Source organism: Misgurnus anguillicaudatus, chromosome 2 (genome assembly GCF_027580225.2).
Source record: "Misgurnus anguillicaudatus chromosome 2, ASM2758022v2, whole genome shotgun sequence".
NCBI classification, from domain to species: Eukaryota; Metazoa; Chordata; class Actinopteri; order Cypriniformes; family Cobitidae; genus Misgurnus; species Misgurnus anguillicaudatus.
The window spans coordinates 29,272,881-29,300,276 of NC_073338.2; the positions used below are offsets into that span (position 1 = coordinate 29,272,881).

Here is a 27,396-nt window from a genome sequence, read left to right on the forward strand (position 1 = left end):
AGGGCTCTTACGCTGCACTCCTAACACAATGTCTTGCTCCTCAGGGGATGCTGTATGAGATGAAGGAGGGTAAGAATCTCTTCCTCAATTTAGGTCAGCTTTCTGACCTACTTAAGACCCACTGATTGGACTCAACACGGTTAACCAGACCCATTTTCCTGGAGGAATGTGTTTTATCCAAAATGGGTAATACCCAATGTAAAACATTACATTTTGAGATATGAAGTGATATGAAGAGAACCGTTTCTTGTACTATCATAACATGTGATTTGTAAAAGCTAGACAGTGCATTTGCTTAAGATGTAGGCTACCTTAAAGGTGCACGGTGTAACTTTTAGGAGGATCTCTTGACAGAAATGCAATATAATGTACATAATGTATAAAGACCTACACAATGAACTGTGAAGGCCGATTTATAGTCATGCGTAAGCTCTACGCCGTAGGTTATCCATAGCCTCTGCGTAGCCTGAGATGCACCTCGTAAAATTTTTAACAGCGCGTCAGTTCTACGCGGACCGCAAGAGCGGTGATTGGTCCACCAGAACCCGTCCCATCAAGTAAAAAAAAAATCTGCATCATAGGTATTTCCGTTTGCGACGGTGAAAACAGATGGGCTAAGTTGAGGAGTGATTTAGCTTAAACTGCAACAAAAGTGGCTGTTTATTTACTTCCATCATTGCTGGTCTTCTCAAACCATACACAACAAGTTGCTGTTTCTTCTTCGTTTGTGAGTTAACTTGCCAAGGTGCTTCTTCATTGACGGTCGTGCTGCTACTATGGTTACACGCGAGGATAATGCCTACCAGCGGTCTGCGCGTGTGTTTGCACGTCAACGCAAAAGTATAAATGAAAACCGACGCGGAACCTATGCCGTCGCTGCTACACCATAGAACCTTCGCACAACTACAACGAGCCCTTTATGATTTTAAACCTTAGAATGAGCCATTTTTATCTATATTCTCAGACGATGACATGTTTGTCCTGTGGTGGCTACCATAGCTTCTCTATGCATTTCGAAAGGGAGCCGGGAGCTGTGGACTGAGCCAATTCCCAATCTCTGCCACTAAAATCTACACACAGCACCTTTAATGCTAACTATGCTAAGTTTGCATTTACTGGTCTTAGCAAACAACCTTATAGTTTCAATTGGGGATAATAAAACTTTTTCAATTTAACTTTAAATTCATTTATGTATAAATAATAAAGATACGCATAAGCTTTTTTGACTTGGCCAGAAACCACAAAGCAATCATGCAGAACTTTCTAGCAGTGCACTAACAACTACTCATATCACTTTAGCAACTGAAAACCTTACCATGTTGGCACACATATGCCCAAAAATTATGGTAGAGATTTAATACATTTAATAGCTGTTCATGGGATCATGCAAGAAGACAGCTTCAGAAAAAATGCTTGTTTTGGATGTAATCCCAAACATTTATTTCAATATATATTAAGACATATCATCCTCAGTCAAAATACATTTCTAATCAAAATCCCACAAAGGCTCAAATATTTATCTGTCAACATATTTTAAATGTTCAGTCGAAACGCCATTTCACTGATATACCATATCAGGTTGAGATCACTATAACAAAGCAATTGTCTTTATGACACTCAAATAATAACCCTGTAACCTCTCATATCTAAACTTAATTTAAACCAGTGGTTCTTAAAGTGAGATTGTGCCAGGAGGGCCCAGTTTTATAAAATTTTAATTGATACTTTATTAATCCATTAACTACTTATAATGTAATATATATTTTGTTTTATTACAATTCTTAGTTTAAGATGTTTTATTTCATAAGTTTTCTTTTTTTGGAGGGGGCAACCTACACAAACGAAGGCCGACATTCCAAAATATTTGAAAACCACTGATTTAAGCTGTCACACAAGTGAAAGTTACAAATATCTATTTACAGGGTACAAAGATTTCATAATTATTCAGTTGATTTACCAGAATGATTTTAAGTATAAATCAAGTTACCACCCATCACTATTAAAGATAAAGAATTTACAAAAGAAAAGCGAAACAAAACAAATTCTTACAGTAAATACAGTAGTAAATCACCATGCATATGTAAGGACAGGTTAAAGCCAGAGTTTGTGAAACAATTATACTGTACAAGCATATATATAAAACCTTTAAAATGTGTTGTTTCTAATTCACTCTGTTAAAACCGACACATCAAAATATAATAAACAAAACGTTTAATAAAAAACAACATCATATAAATCAAACTGTACATGAATCAACTAAATGTACCCATCAATTTGTTAATAATACATTCTTATTTGGCAATCTTTTACAATATGATCCTAACAAGGATGTAAACAGTGTGCTAGAAATACAAATACACAGTTAAGAACTGTTTAGAAATACACGTCACACAGGACAAACCCTAACATTGTATATTTGGGGTATTGTATGAAAATGTGTTAGTAGGCAGCATGTGTTGTCATGCAATGACTGTGCCAACTGCCCATTGCCATTTGGTGGCACAGATAGTGGTTATTTAATGTAAATACACACTTCAAGACACCTATCAATTCTGCACCATTACTAAAGCAACAAGTGTACTTTGCTCTGCACAGTTCTCGCAAGACACAATTATTCACTAGCTAAAAAGCATATAATTTGTTGAGGCACTCTATGAATATGATTAGTATTTTTTAGATGCTTAAAAAAATAAGAAATCAATTCCCAATTTGGGGCGATCCTATTGCTCTTAAATTGTGAAATTCACTGCGATGTGAAGCAGCGTGGACTATGAGTCATTTGTTTATGCCCACACACTTTAAAATGGAGAGGAGGATGCACCTTCAGTGGCTTTATAACTTCATTATGTCAGACTAAATGGGGGAAAGGGATTCACAATACTTTGCTGTAAATATACAGCAATAAGTCATAAAGACAATAACAACGAGGTTGCAAATCAATAGCTAAGATACTAGTACAAGAAAGTTATATAATATAAAAAGGCAATATGACGTTAATTTCTTAAGAATGTAATGTTCTCTGCATTATAATATTAAAAGCGGAGTCTTTCTAATCATTTATTGTCTCTATGCCAGCAAAGAGCGCTTTCAGCTGTCTGAATGAAAATAGCTCATTCATGGTCACCAAAACACACAGTGCATGTGGTTAAACAAGTCCCCCAACCCATCTCCGGCGAACAAAACATCTCTGTAAACATCCATCACAATAACATTCTCTTATTCGCCTAGGAGCTCTAACCGAACGCCTAGCAAAAATGTTTCATTGCCGACTATTGAAAGCAATTATCAGCCATAAGCAATGAGTGGTTTAGTACATACAGTATACAAATAGTTATATTGAGAAAATATATATAAATGTACAAAGTTGTGGTATGAAATTGTTTTTGAAAGCACCCACGTTGCCATGAGACAACAGACATATTCCAGCAAGACGACAGATCCGATAACAAAGCTTTATGTAGTTTAAATGAAATAGGCAGAACACACGATCACCTTTACCAAACAACCTCAAATTTCATATTTTGTGCTTATTAAATGTATTAGTAACAAGAGACCAAGAGAATGTAATGTAGACTGAAAATGCACAGCGCTGCCTTGTTCTATAGAGTATAGGTTTGTCAATGTGGATATCCAGATTGGCTCTACTCAGTGTCCCACAGAGTATCAAGTCTTTAAAGTTTAGAGAGCAAGGCAACTCTTGGGAATGGTCAGGAGAAAAGAGACACCCTTCACTCTTTGAATGTCAAAATGGGGGGAGGTGTAGGAGAGGACTTAAAAAAGTGAGGCAGGTTCCTGGTGTTCTCAGGACTGGGTCCTCTGTCTGGTAGCAGGATGATGTTGCCCTTTCTGCGTAGGGTGGAGTCTCGACTAGAGGTGGTGGAGAGCGTTTCCGAGGTGGCTTCGCTGCTCCCTTCCACCGGCGTGACTCGTATGGTCGTGATGCTCTGTTGATGGTGATGATGGTGAAAATGGGGGTGATGAGGGTTGCTCATGTCAGGTAGACTCCGAATGCCGTCAATGGAGCCATAGCCATCTTTCAACGACTCGCAGCTCTCCGAGTCCCGGTTGAGGTCGTTGAGCTCCAGGGACTGCCGGATGCTGATGCGTTCCTGCGGCTTCCACCTCCAGGAGCCGCTGCCGTCTGTGGATGGTGGTTTAACCACAGGTTTGTTCTTCGGGTGGGCTTCTACTCTAATAATGCCTGCGTTGGGCTCCTGATCCATCAGGGCTTTATAGCGGATGGAGCCGGTACAGCTCACGGTACTGGCATCACTTTTAGGACTGCCGTGCAGCATACCCTGCTGCTTGGACATAGCGATGACCTGCATGATACGCGGCTGGCTGTTAGTCCTGCAGACGGTGCTCTTCTCTGCCACCTTCAGCCATTTAGAGCGGGCACTCCCGCCCCCTCCACCATCATCAGTCTCCTCCTCACAATCCTCCTGAGGGGAAGAGCACGTGTTCTCTTGTGTCTCCTCGGGAATATGCACCAATTGGGAGGAACCTGGTCGTGATTGGATCGATACCCTGGCTCCACCCGCAAGGCCACCTGTATTATTATGATTGGCTAATGGCACAGTGCTGGCGGCAAGCTTCATGTACTGCCCAGGAGGTCCACCACGAAGTTCCCCATCCAAGCCCACAGCAGAGGGCTCCGAACTGCAACGGAGCTCCATGTTGCGTTGGGGAGACTGCCCAGCTTCTGTCTCCATTACCTGCAGCGACATCTTGCGGTTCTCGTTCTTGATTTTCCATTGTGAGAGCAGCTGCTTGGAACGTGTAGAGTCCATGGAGGCATGGATAGCAGCGTGGCGGCGAGGCACCGGTTCCTCAACCCCTGTCGAGTGCACGCGAGGCAGCGTGTTACTGAACGTCACAAAACTTTCTTTGCAGAGTGGGCTTGGTGGCGTAATGCACTCCACCTCTGTGCTTGCCCTCTTCAAGGTCATGGAGCTGTCTCGGGAGGAGGGTCCGCGAAGCAGGATGCTCTCCGAGCGTGCCGAGGTGGGACGTTCTCTCATGCTAAGGCTCTTGGGTGGTAGATAGCGTGGTAGATCTGCGTTCAAGTTGGGTAGTGTTCTCAGAGGCTCTCGCATGGCAGGTGGTGGCACTACTGGTTGGGGCTGTGGTGGAGGTTGTGGTTGTTGCGGTTGCCGGTGATGCTGATGTTGATTCTGATGTTGATTCTGACGTTGATGTTGTGCTTTTAGAGATGTGTCCTCGCTGGTTTTAAAGTTGCCAACTGCGTACAGACCCTAACGTAGACCAGTAAGTTAGCATACCACAAAACAAATCAACAGATGACATTATTATCAACCCATTTAGTACTTATGAGAATTTGAACGTGTCTGTGAAATTCCGACTAATTTTATTCATAATAATGCACAAAATGCATGGAAATATTTGGGTCTTTGGCCTTTCGCAGTCAAATAGTATTACACAGCTAATCCCTTATTCAGATTAAGACACATTATGCAAACTAAACAATAAAACAAGAAACACCTGATGTACTGATTTACCTTTGCTGCTACGATTCTCTTAAGGCGTTTCAGTGAGAAAATTGCAAGCCCTTAGAGCACATTGAGTATAGATGAAGGAAAGAAAGTGTAAGAAGAAAGAAACAGTGGGAGAAATATGAGGGTGTGTGTGTGGGTGGAGAGCAGGAATGGAGCCACAAGGGATTTGCATGTGTGAGCTATTTTAAACACTAATAAAACACCATTGTCTTACTGCTCCACACTAATTGTTCACAATTCTTCTGAAAATTCGGGCTTGATAGAGCACTCCCAAACTTTCACTGGATTATGAAGTGAATTTTCAAGGTTTCTGCGACAGCAGCACTCACCAGGTAAACAGCGATGCCCCCTCCTATGAGAAAACCACAGTAGACATCTACAGCATGGTTCTTGAACTGAATGATGCGAGTCAGGCCGCATATAATTCCACAGATGATAAAGGAGAAAACCAAGAGGGGCTTTAAGAGCTTAGAGTTGTCAGTCAGGGTGGCATTGAAATACATCTGTGAAAGAGAAGTGCATTGATGACCAAAGAAGATCAACTTTATGACTGAAATTTAGCAACCGTGCTAGTGGCAGTAGGGTTATTTGGCATGCGTGGTATTGCATGAGTCGAGAAAAACGAATTACTTACGGAGATGTACACAGCCGCAAAGGCTGCCAGAGTGGCATGCTGAGACGGGAAAGACTTCCTGCAATGAGGGACAGAGATCATTGGGTTTTGTTGTTGACCCTGAACATATCAGATGATGTACATAGTCTATGAGTATTTATGTATATCAGTATTTGGAACAGAAGGCTTTTAGTTTCCATTGATCTCATAACAACTACAACAGGGTCCAACATTTACTGGTTGCCACATCTGCTACAGGTCTGGCTGTGCTGTGGACACTATACCAGATCTTTGAATCATACCATTCCATTATTATTTTTGATTAAAGAGCACCTATTTCGTTGCTAAAAACAAGGTTATTTTGTGTATTTAGTATAATACAATGTGTTTGCGTGGTTTATGGTTAAAAAACACATTATTTTCCACATACTGTACATTTTTATAGCTCCAGATTTCACTATCTTTATGATTTGAAAAGCTCTGTGTCCTTGATTGGCCAGCTAATCTGTACATTGGCCTGAATATATCCGTGAGCTTGAAATATGACGCTTCTTACCATGTTTGAAAGATTCGGTTGCTAACAGGAGTTAACTTACAGGCTGTGAGTCCGAAGCGGGAGGAAATATGATAATGTCGATCTTGTCTACATCACCAATCACAGGAAGTAGGGTGACCACCTGCTAATAAGCCCAAGGGGGGATAAGGGGTATGTTTCTGTGGGACACTCCCTGGCGCGGCAGTGCCCCCAACACACGGGCAGACTTATTGATAGTGGTTTACCAATTTCAAGCACATTCCACCTTACATGGTAAATTTATAATGCCCTACTCCACTAAACATGTGTCATTGTGGATGTATGCTTATGAATAGGCCAACAAATGTGTATTTTTTTCCTAAAAGATTCATAATATTTTGAACATTCAATGAATTGACAGATGCACTTACACTTACGATTTACTTTAGCTAATTTACTTTTCATTACAATTTATTCACTTTAAATAAATGATATAAAATTATAGGATTAACAGGAATTGAATAGTTGCTCAACAACACAGGAACAGTAAAAAATACAAGTCTTAACTCACAACTCCAGAGGTTCACGCAACGAGAAGGGGGAGGAGGGATGGTGAACTTGCATATTAGTAAATCTGGCGCAGGAAAAAAATGTTCAGTGTTCTGGGGACACCTTTAGGACTTTTAGCCACAAATATTTATTTTCCCAGTCTTGTACCCACACCTTCTCTTTTTAATTGATGATGGCGGTGCAGAGTCAGACTCGTTTTTCAAATTGGAAAGCGCGCATCTAAAAGGTATGCACGTCCGTGGCTGCGTGCGCACTGCGCTGTCATGATAACAACGAAAAAGTTGACAACAAACTAACCGAAATTTTCTATCATGATAGGATTAATTTTATATCATGATAACGATATGTATCACGGTAGAGTTTTTTATGTTTTAATAAGGTTTAAATCTTTAATACCATAGAAATTTTCAAAATTCTCACAAAAAACATATACAAGCATAGAAAGAAGATAAAAACAAACAAAACTCAAGCTCTCTGAAGATAAACAGTCAATGATATAAGAATGATAATAAATAATTATGCATGTATGGCCTATATATATATTTTATTTAAGGTAGAAAAGTGATTTAATCAGGAGCAGTGAGAGATTTTCTCTCAATGCTGTTTGATTAACACGAGTGACAGACAGGAGCAAAATTAGGTAACTTCCCCTTTAAGACCAAAGTCTGGATTCAATACACTGTTACACATGCGCTTTCTCTTTTAGCTGTTTACTTTCTCTTAAGACCAAACTGGTCGTGTTTATGAGGATGCTGGCAAAGACGTGAATTTTCAATTTTGACGCATATATGTATTTAAGGCCAATAAAGCGGAAAAATGCTCACGAGCTTAATGAGCAGCGGTCGCGCGACTTGCGCGCTCCTCACAGACAGAAAGAGCAGCGGTTGCGCGACTTGTCCGCTCCTGACACACAGAAAGAACGCACACATACAGATCTGTTGTCTGTGTTTCAAAGGCTTAAAATAACTTGTTTTAAAACTGCAGTGCTTATATACGTGTACAAACGTTAAGTTTTCGTTACCACGCGCACAGGAGCGTGATGTGGGCACGTAACCCCGATAGAAACGATAGTCCAAAATCTCTACTGGTTGACACATTTCTACCGGTTAATTATGTCTACCGGTTTATCGCCCACCCCTAACTAATACACACTTACATGTACACAGCAAAGGAAATTTAAAAACGTGAATCAGACAATAGGTGCTCTTTAAGATCAGCAGTTTTATTCTTTACATATTAGTGATCTATCCAACTTCCAGTGAAATGTGAATGACACATCCAGTAAAATGCTTTCTTCGGTAGACAGTTTGAATGTCATTTTGAATCACTAATAACACTTACATCAGCAGCAGTCAGAATGTCATTCTTACACTATTATGTTGCGATTCTCTACAAAGTACCACTAGCCACTGCTAGTAGCCACATTTGGGGTTTCACAAATGTTATTTTTAGACCTTGGCTACAGGTATATCTGAGTATGTCAAAGTCTGCCAGAAATGCTGATGAATGGCAAAACCAACATATTTTCTTAAAACACGTTTTAAAGGGGCCGTGAATTGGTCGATTTTATTGCTTTATGACGTTGATTGATGTCTACTTATGCAGTTCGGGTTGTTTTTACATTCTAAATGTTCAACAGGTTTAAGTAATACGCTATTTTGTAACATGGATTAGTGGCTGTCTTGAGAAATGGTTCGTTTGAAGGGGCGGGCCGCATTGAAGACCTGAACGTAAACACCCACTGCTATGATTGGACAGCTTCATTCCCCGTCATTACATGTAGGGAAATGTTTTAAAAACATTAATGTGATAAAAATAGCAGCCGAACACAAATATGTTTGAGACACAAAAGATTCTGGGTGCTAAACATGATACACATAAATGACAATACGTATATTAAAGTAGAAACAAAACTCGACGTGACTAAATTACCGTATACAACACAGTAAGCGTGCATCCGAATCTAAACTGCGGCTAATAAATCCTTATCAATAACTTTGTATATTTCTATTGTGCTTGTGAGGTTGCTTTTACATTCACGTAATGTTAAATACCACAGTTATATGATAAAAAATAAGCTTTGTTGAGTGTTTGACCTTTCAAACGCAACTTGCCTAAATTACCGTATACAACACAGTAAACGGGCATCAGAATCTAAACTGCGGTTGATAAATCCTTCCTTATAACTAACTTTGTATATTTCTACCTTTAAATTACAGTCGTATTGTTAAGTGTTGTACCTTTATTAATCGTTTAATGTTTTTAGTAAATTAAAACAGTCAACAAACGTATTTAGACACGGATGTTACAACAGGACACATCAAGCAATCTCTTTTAACAAAGCAATAGTGAAACGCAGTAACTTAAATAAAGTAAAATGTCTTACTGTGAATTATACTGCTGTGTCATTGTTGTCAGATCCAATATAAGTGGTGCTTCTGACTGAGTCTCTCTGCAAATCCAGCATCGACTTCTTTACAAATGAATCCATGTCCACAACGTTAACAAACGCTCCCCACACGAGCTGGAACTTCTTCAAAAGCAAACTTTATCCAAGCATATTGCTAATGTTAAGTTCCAAGCCTCCGAATTGAAGTATTTAGCTTCTGTGTTGTTCCCATGGTTGTTCCCACGCGGTTCTTTCACAACCGAAAAAGCGTTTCCATGATATCATAACAGATCACCGCGTCAAAATAAAAGTCTCTCAGAAAAAATGTATTTAAAAAGTCATTTTGGTTAAATTTGTCAATCTTTAAAGACATGTTTACTTACTGAGACACACGTGTCACGCGAAGCTGTGGGCGGGGCTACAAAAGTAGACTTGTCCTTTTGGTTATGGGGAGGTGTTTCAATTCTACTTTGACGTCATAGATTTCCGAATTTTAGACTGGAGTGTTTAGCTGGCTTGGTGCCAAAGACGGTTATATTTCAGTAGCACGGACGTTTTCAGTTCTGAAACTTGCAGGATGTTCATTTAAGTATGATGACCTCTTATATAACAAATTATCAAGTTAAAATTGAGTTTTTGATTCACCGCTCCTTTAACATATATCAAAGAACTTTTAGCCTTTAAGAACATCATAACTATCCTCTTTGTATGCTTTTTGTATAATTTTTACACTACTCAAAATGTCTGCACCAAGTAGCTAATTGGGGCTATTGACAGTGTATGAAATGTGTGGATGATTGAAAAGCAGAGCTGCGCAAATGGATGCATGTGGGTGTGCTGGAAAGAAGAGCCCGGTTGTGAGCACCAAGACTGAACTTTGTGTGGGTTTTACAGGAACACCATGTGCCAGAGAACTTATGCCACATTCATTCTGCTGCCATCACATTTATGTAAATCATTCAGACAAAGTATATATTAATCTAATAATCAAATCAAACTTTTATTGTTAATACAGCTATTGTGCAGCAAGTTAAAAGCTGCACATTTCATATTTCATTGCTAAAAAAACTAAATTTTGTGTATTTGGTGTAATACAATGTGTTTGCGTGGTTTATGGTTAAAAAACATTATTTTCAACATACCGTACATTTTTGTAGCTCCAGATTTCACTCTCTTCCTGAAACGCATGGAGTTTAAAAGCGCTGTGTTCCTGTTCGGCCAGCTAATCTGTACGTTGTGATTGGCCTGAATACCTCTAACATCAGCCGAAAATGTGACGCTCCTTACTATGTTTGAAAGATCCGATCACAATGCAGTGATAACAGGAGTTAACTTACAGGCTTTGAGTCTGAAGTGGGAGGAATTATGATAATGTCGGTCTTGTCTACATCACCAGTCCCAGGAAGTAAACTGTTGCCTACAATCCGTGTGTTTGTCGCATCATCGCTTACTTTAGGGTATGTACCTTTTGCGTATCGTTCACATGTACTAATACACACTTACACACCAAAGGACATTTAAAAACGTGAATCGGACAATAGGTGCTCTTTAAGTTTTAATCTTTCTAGAAATTTCTGATACCCTAAGATATGGCATGAGTAGGGAAGGACGTAACATCAGAATACTGGTCTAAATACATGCGAGATGCAGTTGAAGCTACTGTGATTGGATGAATTTGTATTGAAATGATGATCTAGAAGTGAGCTGCTTTTACAATTAGTGACCACTCAGTTTGATTCAATTACAGATATTGTGCACCTCTGTGTCTATGACTTTCACAGGATCTGTGTTTTTCAAAGATTTGCTGACTAATGGTAAGAAAGATGACTACAAAAAAGGGTAAAAACAGCTAGTAGTCTACATTAGACACAAAGAGTAATTGCAGAATTTGACACAGGTCCACTAACCTGCCAGCATCAATGGCTACTGAATCAGGTCCAGAGCAGATGTCATCCACAATGAAAGAGCTCTCATCACAGGAAGTGTTGAGACTGGTGTAATTGGGCTTGCACACAGTAAGGAAATAGGGGGCGTGGTATCCTGTGGACAACTGGATGATGTCTGTGATGAGTGCTGTGATGCACAGACCAAACACATGAACCCCCACAAACCAGAGACACAAACGCACACGCACACGCACACGTTGTTATTCCTTGCATAACCAATGACATCTACTGTTTTTATATTGAGCTAATCAGTATCTGCTTAACCTACAGTTACCCCCCAAAAATATCTGTTTGCATTTTTGGATTTGCATTAAAATATTATTTAGTATGTTTATTAAGCTGGTTTCCTGCCGGGGGCCATTTCAAGTTATCACAAGCAGATTTTTCTCAGTCACTTTGAGCAAATGCAAATATTGAATTTCATAAGTAGCAATAAGACTTCATAAGCCTGTGATAAAATAGATGGAGCTTTCGTTATTAATATCAGATCTCATATACAAGACAAGATCTTCAAAACAGACAAAATGAGTCAGGTTCAGAAGTATATTTAAACACAGTCTTTATCCATAGTATATGGTTTTAGGGCAGAAAAATATACACCCACCCACAAACCTTACAGCCCGCCGGATGTACGAGTTGAAATTGCAGCCTGCAGCGTTTATGTTAGCCTCTGTTTTGATGGCAAGATTTCTTCTGGCCAGACAGCAGTATAGGATTCCTTCCCCAATCATAATCTGTGGGAAAATGGTCAGCTGTGTTTACACAAATAAAGTAAATCGACAATTTTTTGTGGCCTTCAGAATACCATCACTGAGGCATCAACTCCATTACTGTAATTATACTAATCTGTCCTATCCATCCAAAGCCACGTGAAAGAGATTTCATCCAAAGCTAACAAAATGAATGGAGGGAAGGGTGTGTGTTTTGAAACTAATACAGATTTTAGTTAGGCAAGAAACAAACTAATATTGTTATGCGAATAAAAAGCAGATACCCATGTAAATGCTTCTGCGAAGGTGCGTCTGCTGTCGAAGATGAGTAAGCAGTGAGAAATATAGAATAAAAGAGTGTGAAAATATCCTGCCGCGATCACGTTTGGTGGACAGTCCAATGCAACATAGGCGCTATAACATAACAGGTGGAGATATCAGCAGGACACACATTCACACGCCACCTGCTAACACAGGCTTTGTGTTAATGCCCATGTTGATTGCCAAAAACCTGATTTAGGTAAAACGTTCTTTGGCAGTCGAGACTGTGAGTCGCATGTTTGGGTTAAGGTGGACATATTCTTAATATTTCACTGCAAAACAAAACTCCTGATAAAAATATATCAATAAGTATATGCATTTCTTGGGAATCAAACCCATGAACTAGGTGTTGCTGGCATTTAGTTGACCTATAGGAAAGTTTTTGTATACAAAACATCTAAAAAACTGGAGATAAAGTGATACTTCTGACAAATTTAAAAATTACCAGCCAAATATAAGATTAACTTATTATTAAATTATGTAATTATCAGTGGCGGCTCGTGACTGCTCTTTTGAAGGGCACAAATTCAAAATATGTGTTTGGAGTGTCATGTGAACCATGTGCATCACGTGTTTTGTCAAAATAAGTGCCTGCTGCACACGCATCAAAACCGTTTATGATAAAAGAGATGCTCTCGTTCACAAAATACACGCAAGACACTCCCTTAACAATGAACTCTTTTATCACTAACCCTTTAGACGCGTCTGCCACAGGCACTTATTTTGACAAGAAACGTGATGCACATAGGATCTCTCGATGCGCAGAACACATATTTTGAAATTACGAACCACACACATGATGGACTACATACATGTTGTGACGAACTTCGCATCGTGCGCCTTCAAAACAAGAAGTCACTTGCTTTTCCAAGCTTGTAATGGGAGAGAAAAGTGGATCCATTCTTTTCAGAAATAATCGACACAGCTCCAAGGGGTTAATAAAGGTCTTCTGCAGGTAATCGATGCAATATTTTAAGAAAAAATTCCATATTTTAAACTTTGTAAACTATAATAACTAGCTTCCGATAATCACGCCATCTTGGACTTGGAAGTTTGGAAATATGGATATTTTTCTTACACAATCGCATTGATCCACAGAAGACATTTACTAACCCATTGGAGTTGTGTGGATTACCTCTGTAAAGGATGAATGCACTTTTTGGGGGTTTTAAACAGTGGCGGCCAGTGATTTCTTTTTCATGGGCGCTCGATGTGAAGTTCACAACATGTATTTAACCCGTCATGTGTGTGGTTCGTCATTTCAAAATATGTGTTCTGCGCGTTGAGTAAACCTATGTGCACTACGTGCCTTTACAAAATAAGTGCCTGCTGCAGATGCGTCTAAAGGGTTTATGATAAAAGAGACGCTCGCGTTTGCCAGATACTCGCATAATCTCATGCGTAATCAGAGTTTACTGTTAAGGAAGTGTCTAGCGTGTATTTTGTTAACGTAAGCGTCTCTTTTATCATAAACGGTTTTGACGCGTGTGCAGCAGGCACTTATTTTGACAAAACATGATGCACATGGTTCACATGACGCAAAAAACACATATTTTGAAAACGCAAGCAACACACATGACACTTATTTTGAATTTGTGCCCCTCGGATGAGCAGTCACGAGCTGCCACTGGTTTTAAGTCAAAAGTTGTTCCCTGTTTTCTACCATTATAAACTTGGAAAAGAAGAGACATTTTCTAAAATAACTTCAAATGTGCTCATTTGAAAGATGATGAACATACAGTACTGTATGTATCTCGGATTGCTTGAATTCTGATATTTGGCTGGAGTATCCCTTTATCTTGTTATTCTGGAGCAGTGCTAAGCCTCAACCAATCATCTCACTCCCCTGAATTTACATATATTGGGCGTTATCTCAAACCCACCCTTCCCTCCTACTATCTCCTCCACTCATTTCTCACAAGTCCACCTTAACCTCCTTTTCCTCTGTTCACCCTTCTTAACCCTCATCCTTACATCCAGATCAAACAACCCTTTCTATTCTCTTCCAGGCAGCCTATATTTATCCGAGAAGACACCCCAACTCTAAGTTTTGTCTGGTCTTCTACATCGGACCCCAAACCAACCTGGCTAGCACCCCATCCCTTTATCTTACTTTTTCCCTAATTCATACATTCTATACAAAAATATTTCTGCTACACTCGGTTGTGTCGTGGTGTGCCGTTGCTCTTAAATAGTAAATAAATGAGCACATCCATATTGCACATAAAAATACAAATATGCCATTAAACTTTAAATGAATCTTCTCTCTGATGAGTACAGCTATGATGGGGGTAATTCATAATAGTGTTATGGGTCCAACACTTATACAACACAATTCTGAAAGCCATTGGGGAAAATATGATACAACAGCTGTGACCTAGTGACCTATATAACCCTTACAAGCTACTAGCGGCAAACATTTTCCAAAATTTTAAACGTGCACTCTTGAAGAAATGTGACTGTCAGGTCTTGAAGATATTTCTACTAATTTCCACCATGCTTACATCCAAGATGCAATATTTGTTTTGTAAGACAAAACAATTATTATATTTTAAAATGTATGTTATGGATTTGGACCACAAAAAAGGAATGAAAACTACTTCCAATAACAAAGTTTTATTAATAATAGAATGATTTTAACTGGTATACAGATGGTAAAATGCACCCAAGCCAATCTAAAAACTGTGTTGCTGTATCAGTGATGGTCATACAAACAATGTTTTGGCAGGGTTACAGATACAGTTTACACTTTTGGGTGAATAAACCACAAAAGCCATCATTATTAGAGATGCAGTATGTAAAATAAAATCGTAAAATATGCATTTAGCAATAGTTTGCAATTTTTTATTACTTCAAAGTTATGTATAGTCAAAGTTGGTTTGGGTCAATGCAGATAGCAAAGAGATCAGAAAGAATGAGTTTTAACTAAATTTTAATTGAGTTCAAATGGATTTTACAAACTTTAAGCAGTATCCTTCCGCACATAAAGGTATATCAAATATTGCATTATTTAGAAAGTTAGTGCATATTGCACTTTTCTTCATCGTCGTTTATGTGCAAATAAAGCCAGGATAAGATACTTTTTTATTAGAAATTATAACCACTGCACAAACTACACACTTTACCCTTAAGAATAAATATGTCAAATACAGGTCACAAATTTACCACCTTCAACCGCAGTTATAAACTTTATTCAGAAACTAAGGGCACACTGTCAAAGGCGAATGCATTAATATTCATTATTGTACTTTTAAACAGAGATCAAACAGGATGCCTGAATACATCAACTGTGTCCTTCAGACTAAAGAAGAGTTAGAATGACAAACAGGTGCTTACTGTTGCTGCTGGCCCAGCAAAAGCCAAGCTAAAGAGCATCAGGAAGGGAACAACCTCCTTTGTGGGCTCAATGTAAGGCATGCTGAGACTGCGATCATTGCAGCTGTACCCCGATCGCACCGGCTTAAAAATGTCCGTCAACTCCAAGAAATACAAACTGACCACAGACGACACCAGAATTGGGAGCTGTGGAAACAAAACAGAGGGGATATGATGTATTAGATGGGACTTGTTAACTAATAGGCATGATATACCTTCTATACAGAAGGCTTATTTTCAACCCAGCATTGGGGCAAAAATGCATTGAAACAACTTTAATGTAGTTTATTGAATGAAAACAACAATGGAATAAGCAATGCTGAGTAATGGAAACAGTTCATCAGATTGGCACTTAACTTGAGAGTAACAGAGTCTTTGTTTGGAGGTGGTGGATGAGGATACCAAGAGGAGGAATCGAGGAGGATGACGACAGGATGAAGAATACAGTGAAGTCCTTAGGTAAGTAGCACAGGTGGGTCTTAATGTCCAACATGGACGAGACCAGACAGTGAATGAATGGGAAAGTGCAGTTTATAAAGGGAGTGAGATGATGGGGCACAGGTGATGAGGACTCTCCGGTGAGAGTGAACGAGGGGGAGGAGTGAATGATAAAGTCCTGACACACAGTCTGTGAAAAGCCAACCAAAGTCATTTTTGTGATTTACTGTTTTCCACATACACTCTAAAAAATGCTGGCTTATTTTCAACCCAGCGTTGGGTCAAAAAGGAACGCGCCTAGCAGCTGGGTTGAAATTAACCCAGAAAATGTTTCTATTTGACCCAACAATGTTAAAACAACCCAGTATTTTAAGTTGAAACAACCCAGTTTTTTGGTTTGAAACAACATGGTATTTTGGGTTGAAACAACCCAGCATGGGTTAAATTACAACCCAGCTGGCTGTGCTTGTCTCAAACGTTGATCCGAAGTCAGGATCTAACGTTGATCCGACGTCAAAATCCAACGTTAATCTGAATTCAAAATCCAAAACAAGTGGCAATCTGACAACATAAATGTTTTTTTTTCAGTATAACTCTGTGGTCATTTATCATATAATATAAGCTTACAACCTTAAGGGTTTCTGCAGATATTAACTCTTTCCCGGACAGCGTTTTTAAAAAAAGTTGCCAGCCAGCGCCAGCATTTTTCACGATTTTCACAAAAGTTTAATGCCTTTCAAAAATTTTCTTCTTTAAATATATAAACAAACAATATATCAGATGAAAAAACACCAACAGGCCCTCTGCTTTCAAAAAACGTTTCATCCTACCTTCATTAGTTCTCTTGTAATCACCTCTCAAACATGGGTAAGTTTCTTCAAAAACACCCAATTTTGAGCAAAAAGCTGAGATAATTCAATTTTTGCGAAGGACTTTTGATAGAGATCAGATGCAGAGCGATCTTTAAAACATACACGGAGTTCTTTCTCTTTCACGTGAGGCGCTACTTCCGGGTTGTATAAGTTGCCACCAGGTGGATAATAGCGGTATTGCGGAAAGACGGAAAATCTCGTCATTGGCGGCGAAAGAGTTAAATAGTCTTAATTAGGGCTGCCCTCAACCAAAGATTTACCTATTCGACAAGTAGTGCAAAATCCTCCATCAAAGTTTAAAATCAGTGATTATTGGGTCATTTTTTGTGATTAATAGTTACCTTGTTTTCAGACTTTTAGTCATGAAGTGCTAAGTAACACCACAGGTGTCATGGAGTAATTCAAACTACTTTGATTTACAGAGCTATATACTGTACAGTACTTCTCACACAAAATGCCGCTTTTCAGAATGTTGTTGTTCAGACGTGGTAAAAACAGAGATGAAAAAGTAGCATTTTGCTATAAAACATTTTGCTGTGTTTTAAGATTTGTAGAGTTTACATCCAACTTTGCTCAGACAAGAATCTGTCATTTTTAAGTAATCCTTAATTATCTAGTTCAGGTGTGTTTGTTTAAGATTAGAAGCTTTGCAGGACTTTGACTCTCCATTAATAGTAGTCTCACACACCTGCTTTAATACCTCTATAAAACAACACACACATGTTAGGAAAAAAAGGGTCAAGATATGTCCCCCAACAGTCACTGGGGCAGTACCCCGAGGGCAGTACCCCTTAAAAAGGTCCTAATATGTACCATTAGGTACAAATATGTATCAAGGTACCTTTGATATACTAATATATATCTTCAAGGTGATAATGAGCTCTCTCGTTGGTGCCAAAATGTCCCTCTGAGGTACTATTATGAACTCTGAAAGTTAAATGAACATTAAACATTAACAAGTCTTTGTCTTTACAGAATAAAACTATAAAATATCAGACTCGTGCAAAGCATTCTGGGAACCAGAAATCCTCATCAACCTTTTTTGTTTTGTTTTTCTTTCTTTCAGATTTTGATTCCCAAAATGCTCTGCATGAGTCTGATATTTTAGACTTGTTAATGTTTAATGTTCATTTAACTTCAAACAAACTGTTGCCAGTAAATAACATACATTCAAATCTACAGTAAGTTACTGGCAAACAGCTGCCAGTAATACTGTAATTTCTACAGATTTCTTTTTTAAATAATTTGAATTAAAAAAAAAATTTCCTGACAGTGCTGGTTCATGAAAGGTGAAAGTATTAGGCTACCCCTTCATCAACAGTGAACCTTTAACAGTTTCATTAACGTTACTGAACAGCCGTTATCACAATGATACAGTAAACTCAAACTAAAAACATTTGAGGAGCTCAGATGCAAAAGCCACTAAATGCCACCTCTGTCAAAAAATAAGATAATGATATGAACTAAATGCTCTCTGCACTTATTCTATGTTTATCAAATATTTTCACTTTAAATTCTCAGGCTCAGACCATTCAGAAATACCGTTTTTTAAGACCCTGATAAAAGATGCTAATTTAAAAGAAAATATGTCAGACGAACTTAGAGGATTTTGCATCTGAGCTCTTCATTTGTAATTAAAAAACAGATCACTTTTCCTCTCAGCTATAATTTAATATGTTTTTTATTTAAATGTTGAGTTTTAGAACTGTTTTTTTGTCATAAACTTTGTGTACGGGGCAAAGGAATGCCCCGTACACAAAGGGGGCCGCACGCTAAAAAAGTGTGAAAACCACTGCCCTATAACACACTAAACAATACAAATGAAATACACACAAAGAAAAAACAGTGCGAACAAATAAGAAACACCTTATGGGTGTGTCCCAGATTGCATACTTATGCACTATTCCATGCCACTTTGTAGTAATAAATAGTGTATATATATTGAAAATACTATCAAGATTAAGTGCATTTTGAGGAACATGCACTTGTTCAACAATAAGAATTAAGTGGGGAACGCTGGACAATTCATGCACTCACATCTCGCATTTTGCTTACAGAGGAGAGTAGGGCATGTCTATGTCATTGTAAGACAATAAAGGTTATTCTGAGGTGAATATGCATAGTGTATATCTGCTTTAAATGTTTTATATTTGCTGTTGTGGCCGACATCATTCACCCCATATAAAAAATAAGTCAACGATAAGGTGAAGAAGTGTTTCCCATGATGCAGTTCCCAAGACGAAATATACTGTGCTGTGTTGTGCAATGCAAAGTGGAAACATGCAACTGTAATAAATAATTACAAATCGTGGACAGCCAGGATGCAGATCAAAAGTGGGGGATTAATTACTGTAATCAGCCCCCTTCTAAAATGGGTAAAGCATTTTCAGGAAAAAAAAAACTGCTGTCTGGACTGCATCCAACAGAATTTACTACACAGTGTATCTGCACAGATACTCATAATGACCACTGTAGATTGCTGTTGTAAAAGCTGTCTAAACAACTAAACACAAAAAATGCACAGTAGCATATATTGTTTCAGGCATGGGTCAAATATGATTTACAATACATACAAATTATTATTTACAGATGTTTATACTGTATCTGCTTTCCTTACAGTGTTTCAATTGCCCACATCTGTCTATTTGCAAATGCCCAAACAAATAAATGTGAAGCCAAAAATACCCAAACAATATCTGTTTTGCATTAATGACAATCAAAAACCTTGACTGAGAAACTCGGGTGCTCTGAAGCAGCAATTGGATTTACATCATTTGTCATCAATACTCTAAAGTTTGAAGGCCAGACACCAGTGTGAAAATTAAAGAGCTGTCAGTTCACCATGAAGTTTGTCAGAATCTGCATGGCTTTTTTGATGTGTAGTATGTTATTTTCTACTCCCCCCATTCTGGTAGTTTAAATTGCTAAGTGAATCACTGAAGTTAATTAGGTGAAATTAGTGAAGTGAAATAGATTAAATGACACCATTTTGATTTATTCTCAGCTTAGGACAGAAGGTCTATGCAGCAAGGCAACTTCAGCAATCAGGTCAACTGAGAGCATGATATTATCTTGTATTGTGTGATACTGTCTGATCTAACAAAAAAAAAAAAAACGATTCTTTCTGTTGACAGATATAATTACTTTGATCCTAATGTTGACAACTTAAGATGGAAACAATAATGTCTTATGTAATCTCTCTCACTGCCATATGATGACAAAAAAAATGTTCAGCAACATTGTTCACAAAAGCCTTGTGTCAATCATTACATTTTCACAATTCGGACCTGAAACAGTGCCTACATGAAATGAGGTTTGTGATGTATGGCTTACAATAGTTCATTGTGCAATAATTATTCAAATATGTTCAATATTCAAACAGGAAATATAACATTTAGGTTTGCAATTAATAAAAATAATGGTGCACATGACTGATGAATCTGCCGTCAGCATCTCCATGACACCAGTGAACAGTGCTGAATGTTATCCTCAATTTCACTTCCCCATCATCTACTGCCCGTTACATTAACAATGTCATGTTGACTCTGAGACAATTTGATACCATCAAGACCCTTTTAAGGAGGTGTTTCTATTATAAGCATGCATGATTGCCTTAACTCTGACTTAAAAGTAATACTTTATTTAAAAATGGTCAGATGAAGGCCATGTTGGCTATAGCCTACCGTCAACATACATGATCATTGTCTATGAAAAAATAAGGTTTTTAGTTGCATAAACCAAGACGGTAAGATGCGCATGCACGAGCAACATTTAGCTCATTTTACAACATAATTAATAATAATACTGTGGCATTGGAGTCAGTAGCAGCCTACAGTATGTAAAGTTAGAATGCAGTCATGCAAAATGATTGATCATATAAACGACCGGTCACATTTGTCGAACGTGACCATATGGGTGAATGAAGATCATAACCAAATGTTCTAGTATTAACTGAGATATAAAGGTAATGTAAACCCATGTTGCCAAGTCTGCAATCATTCGACTGACTTACCTCTACGAAATAAAAGCAGGGTAGCAAGGTAACGCTGTCTTTGGTCATCTTGCCTTTGAGTCTTTCCTTGGCAGACATGATAAACAGTGCGTCCTTTGAAAACGGTGTATAAAACCCACAAAAACACTTAAGTCCAGGGAATGTGAATTGATCCCTATGTGTAGTGATTGCGCTCCTAGGCAGTCGCTTTCTCCATCCCTAAGCGCGCTTTTACTGCGGATCCAGACACACGGAAAGATGCTGTATCAATCCAGGCTACATTCCTTCATCGCCAACACCGTCATGACTTAGAAACCATGACAACACAGCATCCCAGAGGACGTAGTAATACAGAAATTAACGAAGGCTTTCACCCTTATTAATGTTTTACACCAGCCTTCAAGTCTTGTGATTAGAGGCAATATGCTGATCGAATGACGTCAAAGGTGTGCTAAAAACCCATTTTCACCCGAAGCGCGCGCACGTGTGTGCATGGTGTGGGGTGTTCACGCTTGTTAACACCAACATGATTGTCAAATGTTTCCAAATATACTGTAGAATGTATAGTAAATGACTTGGATAAGGGGTTGTCCTTTTAAAATTGATTTGAGGATGCTAGCCTAGTACAGATGTGTGCTATAGAGTAATTTAGGCCTATGTCATTTTAAGACTCACAAACGTTTGGCATTAATTGCCTATCGTATTATTATAAAGCATTAAGAGTTTACATATTAACATATGTAAGGCACAGCCTATGACCAGGCCGAATTCGTTTATCTGCTTATTGCAACTAGTAAATTGTTGCCTCTTAAATGTTCATCTTCTCCCCAAACGTCCTACATCAATTTAGATCATTAATTTCAAAGTAAAAACCTAACATAAACTCTGCTCCCCGTTTCTCTTCGCTTCAGAGGGCACGTACGCCATCTAGTGGATCTTTCATAATAACAACTTTGCTGCAATTTTCATATGGGAAATAAAAACATTAGCCCCCGGTTTCACAGGCTTAAAGTAGTCCTAGACTAAAACACGTTTGAGCTGTCTCAACTGAAAACAACTTGCACGTTTACAGATCTTAAAATATGCCAGTGCAATTGTTTTGTCTCAAGATACACACCAGTAACACATTTTTCTAAGCCATGTATATTAAAAAATGCTTAAACGTCTTAATTTAACTAAGGCCTAGATCCTGGCTTTAGCTAAGTCTTGTCTGTGAAACCGGCCTAGGTGTCAGCATTTCTTAAGTGACTAGATGTGTCAAGACAAAAGTTAACTTATGTTGTGGTGGAATTAGCTGGCATGGTGTTAAAAGAGTATATTTAAGAAAGTAACTTTTGTCTTTTTCTACTGATGAGCAATTTTTGTCTATGCTATTATTTTGATGAATAATGTATTCATGATATATTATTTATTTTAATCCTTTTACTATACTTTATAATAGTTTGACTGAATTTAATAATTACCGTAAGCAGAATTTCAGCTCTGCAGTTTCTCAAGGGTTTGACCTCTATATGGGGTATAAGAATGAATTTGTAACATGGATGTCACTGAGTGCACTTTATGCTCCTTTGCATCCTGGCCTGATACCTAGCGGCGTGAATAACGCAAAAGCAAACGTTTTAAATACAGTATATTCAACATGCCTGTCCTAATGCACTAAAACCAACTTTCTTATTTAAAGGGGACATATCATGAAAATCTGACTTTTTCCATGTTTAAGTGCTACAATTGGGTCCCCTGCTTCTATCAACCTAAAAAATGTTTAAAAAAAAACAACAACAACCAATTTTGGTAAACCATTCTCTGCAAGCATGTGGAAAAATAGGTAATTAGAATTTGTCTCCCCTTATGATGTCAGAAGGGGATCTTATTATAATACCGACTCTTATTCTGCACTATACACCTATGGCACTGTCATTTAGTGCAGAGATCAGCTCATTTGCATTTAAAAGACATACCCATACGGGCACTTGATTTTCCACTAATGATATATTTTCACAAGAGGGCAGCAACGCACAGCTCCTGTCTCGTCCACTTTTTTGCGCTCCGTCAAAAATATTTAAATTATTTACTTGTGCGTTTTAATTCACAAACCATAGGATTGCAAAATGCCACGAATGCAATTTTTCCTTCATTTTTATTATTTTAGTTTGAAACATATTTTTAATATGGTGTTACTTTAGAATAATTAATAAATGACTTAATATGGAGGAACTTGCTTTTGCTTTTAAGTCCTATGAGATTCATAATAAGTCTTTAATACGTTTAAACAGGCTTTAAAATACAATAAAACCCTTCGGCTGTATAGTTCATTGCAAGCATCCTATCACATGTTAAAGTGAGGCACGCCTACAGCGCGTGCGACAGTGGCATCCCATGCTGCGCGTGCCCTTACCCAATTCATTCTGATGGACTACAGCGAGCTCTGTAAATGACAGAATGTGCCACTCTTACTGGAAGGGTAGATTTCATGAAGGGTGATCGCGAAACAACGGCAGACCATGCCAGGTGTATCGTAGGAGCCGTCCGAAGACCTTTCAATTCTTTCACAGGATTTTTACATCTGATTTATTTCACCCTCAACCACGATGCTTTACTTTCAGCTGGTGATCATGGCAGGTACTGTCATGCTGGCATATTACTTTGAGTATACCGATACTTTCAACGTGCACGTGCAGGGCTTTTTCTGTCATGATCATGCATATGCGAAGCCCTATCTCGGACCAGAGGAATCGAGTACGCTCCCACCAGCGATTCTGTACGCGGTGGTCGCAGGGGTCCCAGCACTTGTGGTGAGTGTGTGTTTAAGGTTAAAGGACTTATTGCCTGTCGATGCTGTGTGCATGTTTTACTATAGATCCTTTTAAGACATTCAGAAACCTATATACAGTGTTTTGTAGCTCAGTTGGTGGAGCATTGCATTAGCAACGCAAAGGTCATGGGTTCGAATCCCAACACACACGCAGACAGATATAAATGTATAGGTTGAATGCTGTGTGTATGTCACTTTGGATGAAATGTCTGGTAAATACCTAAATGTTATAAATATAATAGCAATAGGTTGTGCAGTCTATTGTAAACACACCCGAAGAAGTGTTTGTCCTCATTGAAGCAGTCAGTTGCCTGCAAAGTTTGGGTTAGGAAAAGAATGTTACACATTAGCGATTAAGTATCATAAATATATAAAGTTGTGTGCCCCATTAGTACATCATCTCTCATTCATTGTGATCTTTAAATCTATTGAAGATTTTACCATTGGAATAATTTAATAGAGGATTTATCCATTGTGGAATTGGGACCTTTTAGTTAGTGTTGCCTATAAGTAAACTGGTTTTCTCACCAACTGTAGAATCAACCAAGGCTCGTTTCATATTTCTTTTTGAACTTGTTTTCTCTCACAAGTGTGTATCTCCAGGGTACCATGAGTTTAATGCATGCTGACTGGGTTTGGCCACAGTGACTGCTGGATTCAGGCTTTTCTTTGAAAAGTCACTTGTTGGCTCTGGACTTCTGCCCCTCCAGTATATTAAGAGAGAATTTATGATGAGCAAGATATTGGCAGCTCCGAGGATCAATTAAAGTGCACAAGGATCACCACAGAGCCTCCCTGCTCTCCTCTCTCATAAGAAATCCTATGGATTTACCAAATCGATCTTAAAATACTCTTATATTAAGGCCACACAAGTTCACTCTACAGATGACTATGATCTTCATTTGTCACCCATTTGCTAAAAGCATAATTTTTTGAGTAAAAGCAAACTTTGACTGTTATGTTTGAGTTACAGCGAGGAAAATAACTATTTGGCACATCAACATTTTTATCAGTTAGGGGATTTCTAAGTGGGCTATTGACAAGCCAAATATTGAATTCATACAAAGAAATCAGAACATTTAAGTATACAAGTTGAGTCATAATAAATGAAGTGAAATAACAGAGGGAATAAGTATTGAACACATGAAGAGAACAAGGTGCAAAATGGCACAGAAAGCCAGGAGATCACCTGAAATCTGTCAGTATTGAGAGACAAACCCTGCCCCCTATAAGTACTAATTGATATCAGCTGCTTTAGTCCTAATTGATGGCCTATAAAGGCTTCTCATTGCCCAGGAGGCACACTGGAAAGACTTCATGATGGGTAAAAGCAAAGAACTCTCTTAAGATAGATGTACTCCAGAATGCTGAATGTTCCTGTAAGCACGGTGGGGGCCATTATCTGGAAATGGAAAGAGCATCACTTCACCATAAACAGGCCACGATCAGGTGCTCCACGTAAGATCCCTGTCCGAGGAGTCCAAAGAATAATCAGGAGAGCCAAGAACCACTCAGGCAGGACTTCAGGAAGACCTTGCATCAGCAGGTACTGTTGTTCCAAAGAAAACTATAAGCAATGCATCCATGGCATCCATGCACGCTCACCAAGCAATACTCCATTGCTGAACAAAAAGCATGTAGAGGCAGTTAAAGTTTGCAAAAGAGCATTTATAGAAGCCCGTGGATTATTGGGAGACTATAGTATGGGCCCGGTTCCCCAAAACGTTCTTATCGCTAAGTTCTTAACCTATTCCTTAACCTCTCTCTTAACTCTATGGCACGATTCCCAAAACGTTCGTACGCTAAGTATATCTTCTGTAAGTCACACTTTCATAAGGTTGGTCTGGACCATTCGTAAGCTCTCTCTTAGCGTTGTTTGAGTGCAAAACGCTATCACCGCAGTCTTTAGAAATCAGCAAAGCGCAGTACTATGGTATGCTGACAATGATTTTATGTTATGGACATTTTAAGACTTATAATAAAATATGTTTGCAATGGATACAGGGCTATTAATGCAGTTGACTTTATTTGGTATCAGAATGAATCAAAGACGGCGCCGGTGTTGAAGTTTGTTCCCCATCGAAGTCTGTTCCCTCTATGTTTATAGCGTTTACATTTATAATTTATTTAGAAAGATTTGAATTTGTTATACTAAAAGCAATAATATCATGTATTCTATTATACAATTTATTAAATATTTCTTATTTGATAGTTTTATATCTTTTAAACATAAATGCACACACACACACATCTCAGTAGCCATTAAAACTTTCAATGTATATAAAGAATAAACGTATAATGTGATAAAAACGCTATAAAAACACTAAAGGGAAACATAGGGGGAACAGACTTCCACACAACACCGGTAACCCCGTAACTGTTTAGTCCATGCCAATTTTTTTTATTCGGTAAAACTTAAAACCTTTTGACAATTTGCCTGACGTGGCTAAATAAAAAAATTCGCCTCCCAAGACAACTCATTATGGAGCTGCTAGATCTTCTCAGACCATATTCTCTGTCTAACTCTCTCTGTTTATTGGAGATAGGTTGTTTTTTATTGAAAACATTAATGGCAAGCAATACCGCATTAAACAGAAGTACTACAGCTGCTTGCCAAGTAATTCTGATTGTTAAGTACCTTACCATTAGTATAAAAACGTTAAACCCATGTCAAGAAGCGGCACAAGTGGACAATGGGATAAGGAGGGTGGATGATTAGCGAAGTTTATCTACCCGTATTACTGACAATTTGATAATTTAATTAATAGTCTATATTTTTACGGATAACTTATACTATGTTAAAATAAATATTACTGGAATAATTTGAGTAATGTTCCATTTGTTTAGAGCGTGTTGTCTTTCTTAACGTCGTATTGCACTTTCGCGTGAAGTGGAAAATCGATCCCTGAGTGATCGATCGTAAATAATTCAGCACCTTCACTTGGGACAGCGACATTGTTACGTCGAACTTAGAGGCAGCGTGTTAAGAAGCTTCCTACGAGACACTTCAGGGAACACACTTAGGAACATAAACAACTTTGGTAAGATATATCTTTTTGAGTCTTCTTAGCGCGCTAAGAGTGAACGTTATCGGGTAACCGGGCCCTGGTTAATTGAACTTTTTGGCATTCATTCTACACACCATGTTTGGAAAAGAAATGGCACTGCCCACCACCCCAAGAGAACACCATACCAACAATTAAGTTTAGGGTGGAAGCATCATGGTTTGGGGCTGGTTTTTAGCAAGGGGTACTGGCAGACTACATATTATTGAAGGCAGGATGAATGGAGAAATGTACCAGGACATTCTGGATAAAAATCTGCTGCCA

General features: G+C 38.4%; 2 protein-coding genes across 2 annotated transcripts in view; one reads left to right on the forward strand and one right to left on the reverse strand.

Annotated features, from left to right (window-relative positions):
* Window positions 1-1,412: 1,412 nt before the first annotated feature.
* plppr4a (phospholipid phosphatase related 4a) lies at window positions 1,413-21,787 on the reverse strand. The gene is made up of 7 exons (XM_073876456.1): window positions 21,277-21,787; window positions 15,916-16,101; window positions 12,152-12,282; window positions 11,510-11,704; window positions 6,151-6,208; window positions 5,846-6,019; window positions 1,413-5,255 (listed from the first exon to the last, which is right to left on the reverse strand). Exons 1-7 carry the CDS (start codon window positions 21,352-21,354, stop codon window positions 3,729-3,731), a joined length of 2,349 nt encoding a protein of 782 aa, XP_073732557.1. The 5' UTR covers window positions 21,355-21,787; the 3' UTR covers window positions 1,413-3,728.
* Window positions 21,788-23,602: 1,815 nt separating this feature from the next.
* plppr5a (phospholipid phosphatase related 5a) overlaps window positions 23,603-27,396 on the forward strand; it is a 37,111-nt gene continuing 33,317 nt past the window's right edge. Inside the window, exon 1 of the mRNA XM_055202419.2 lies at window positions 23,603-24,047. Within this exon, the coding sequence (XP_055058394.1) occupies window positions 23,844-24,047 (204 nt within the window). The 5' untranslated portion in view covers window positions 23,603-23,843. The remainder of the gene's footprint in view (window positions 24,048-27,396) is intronic.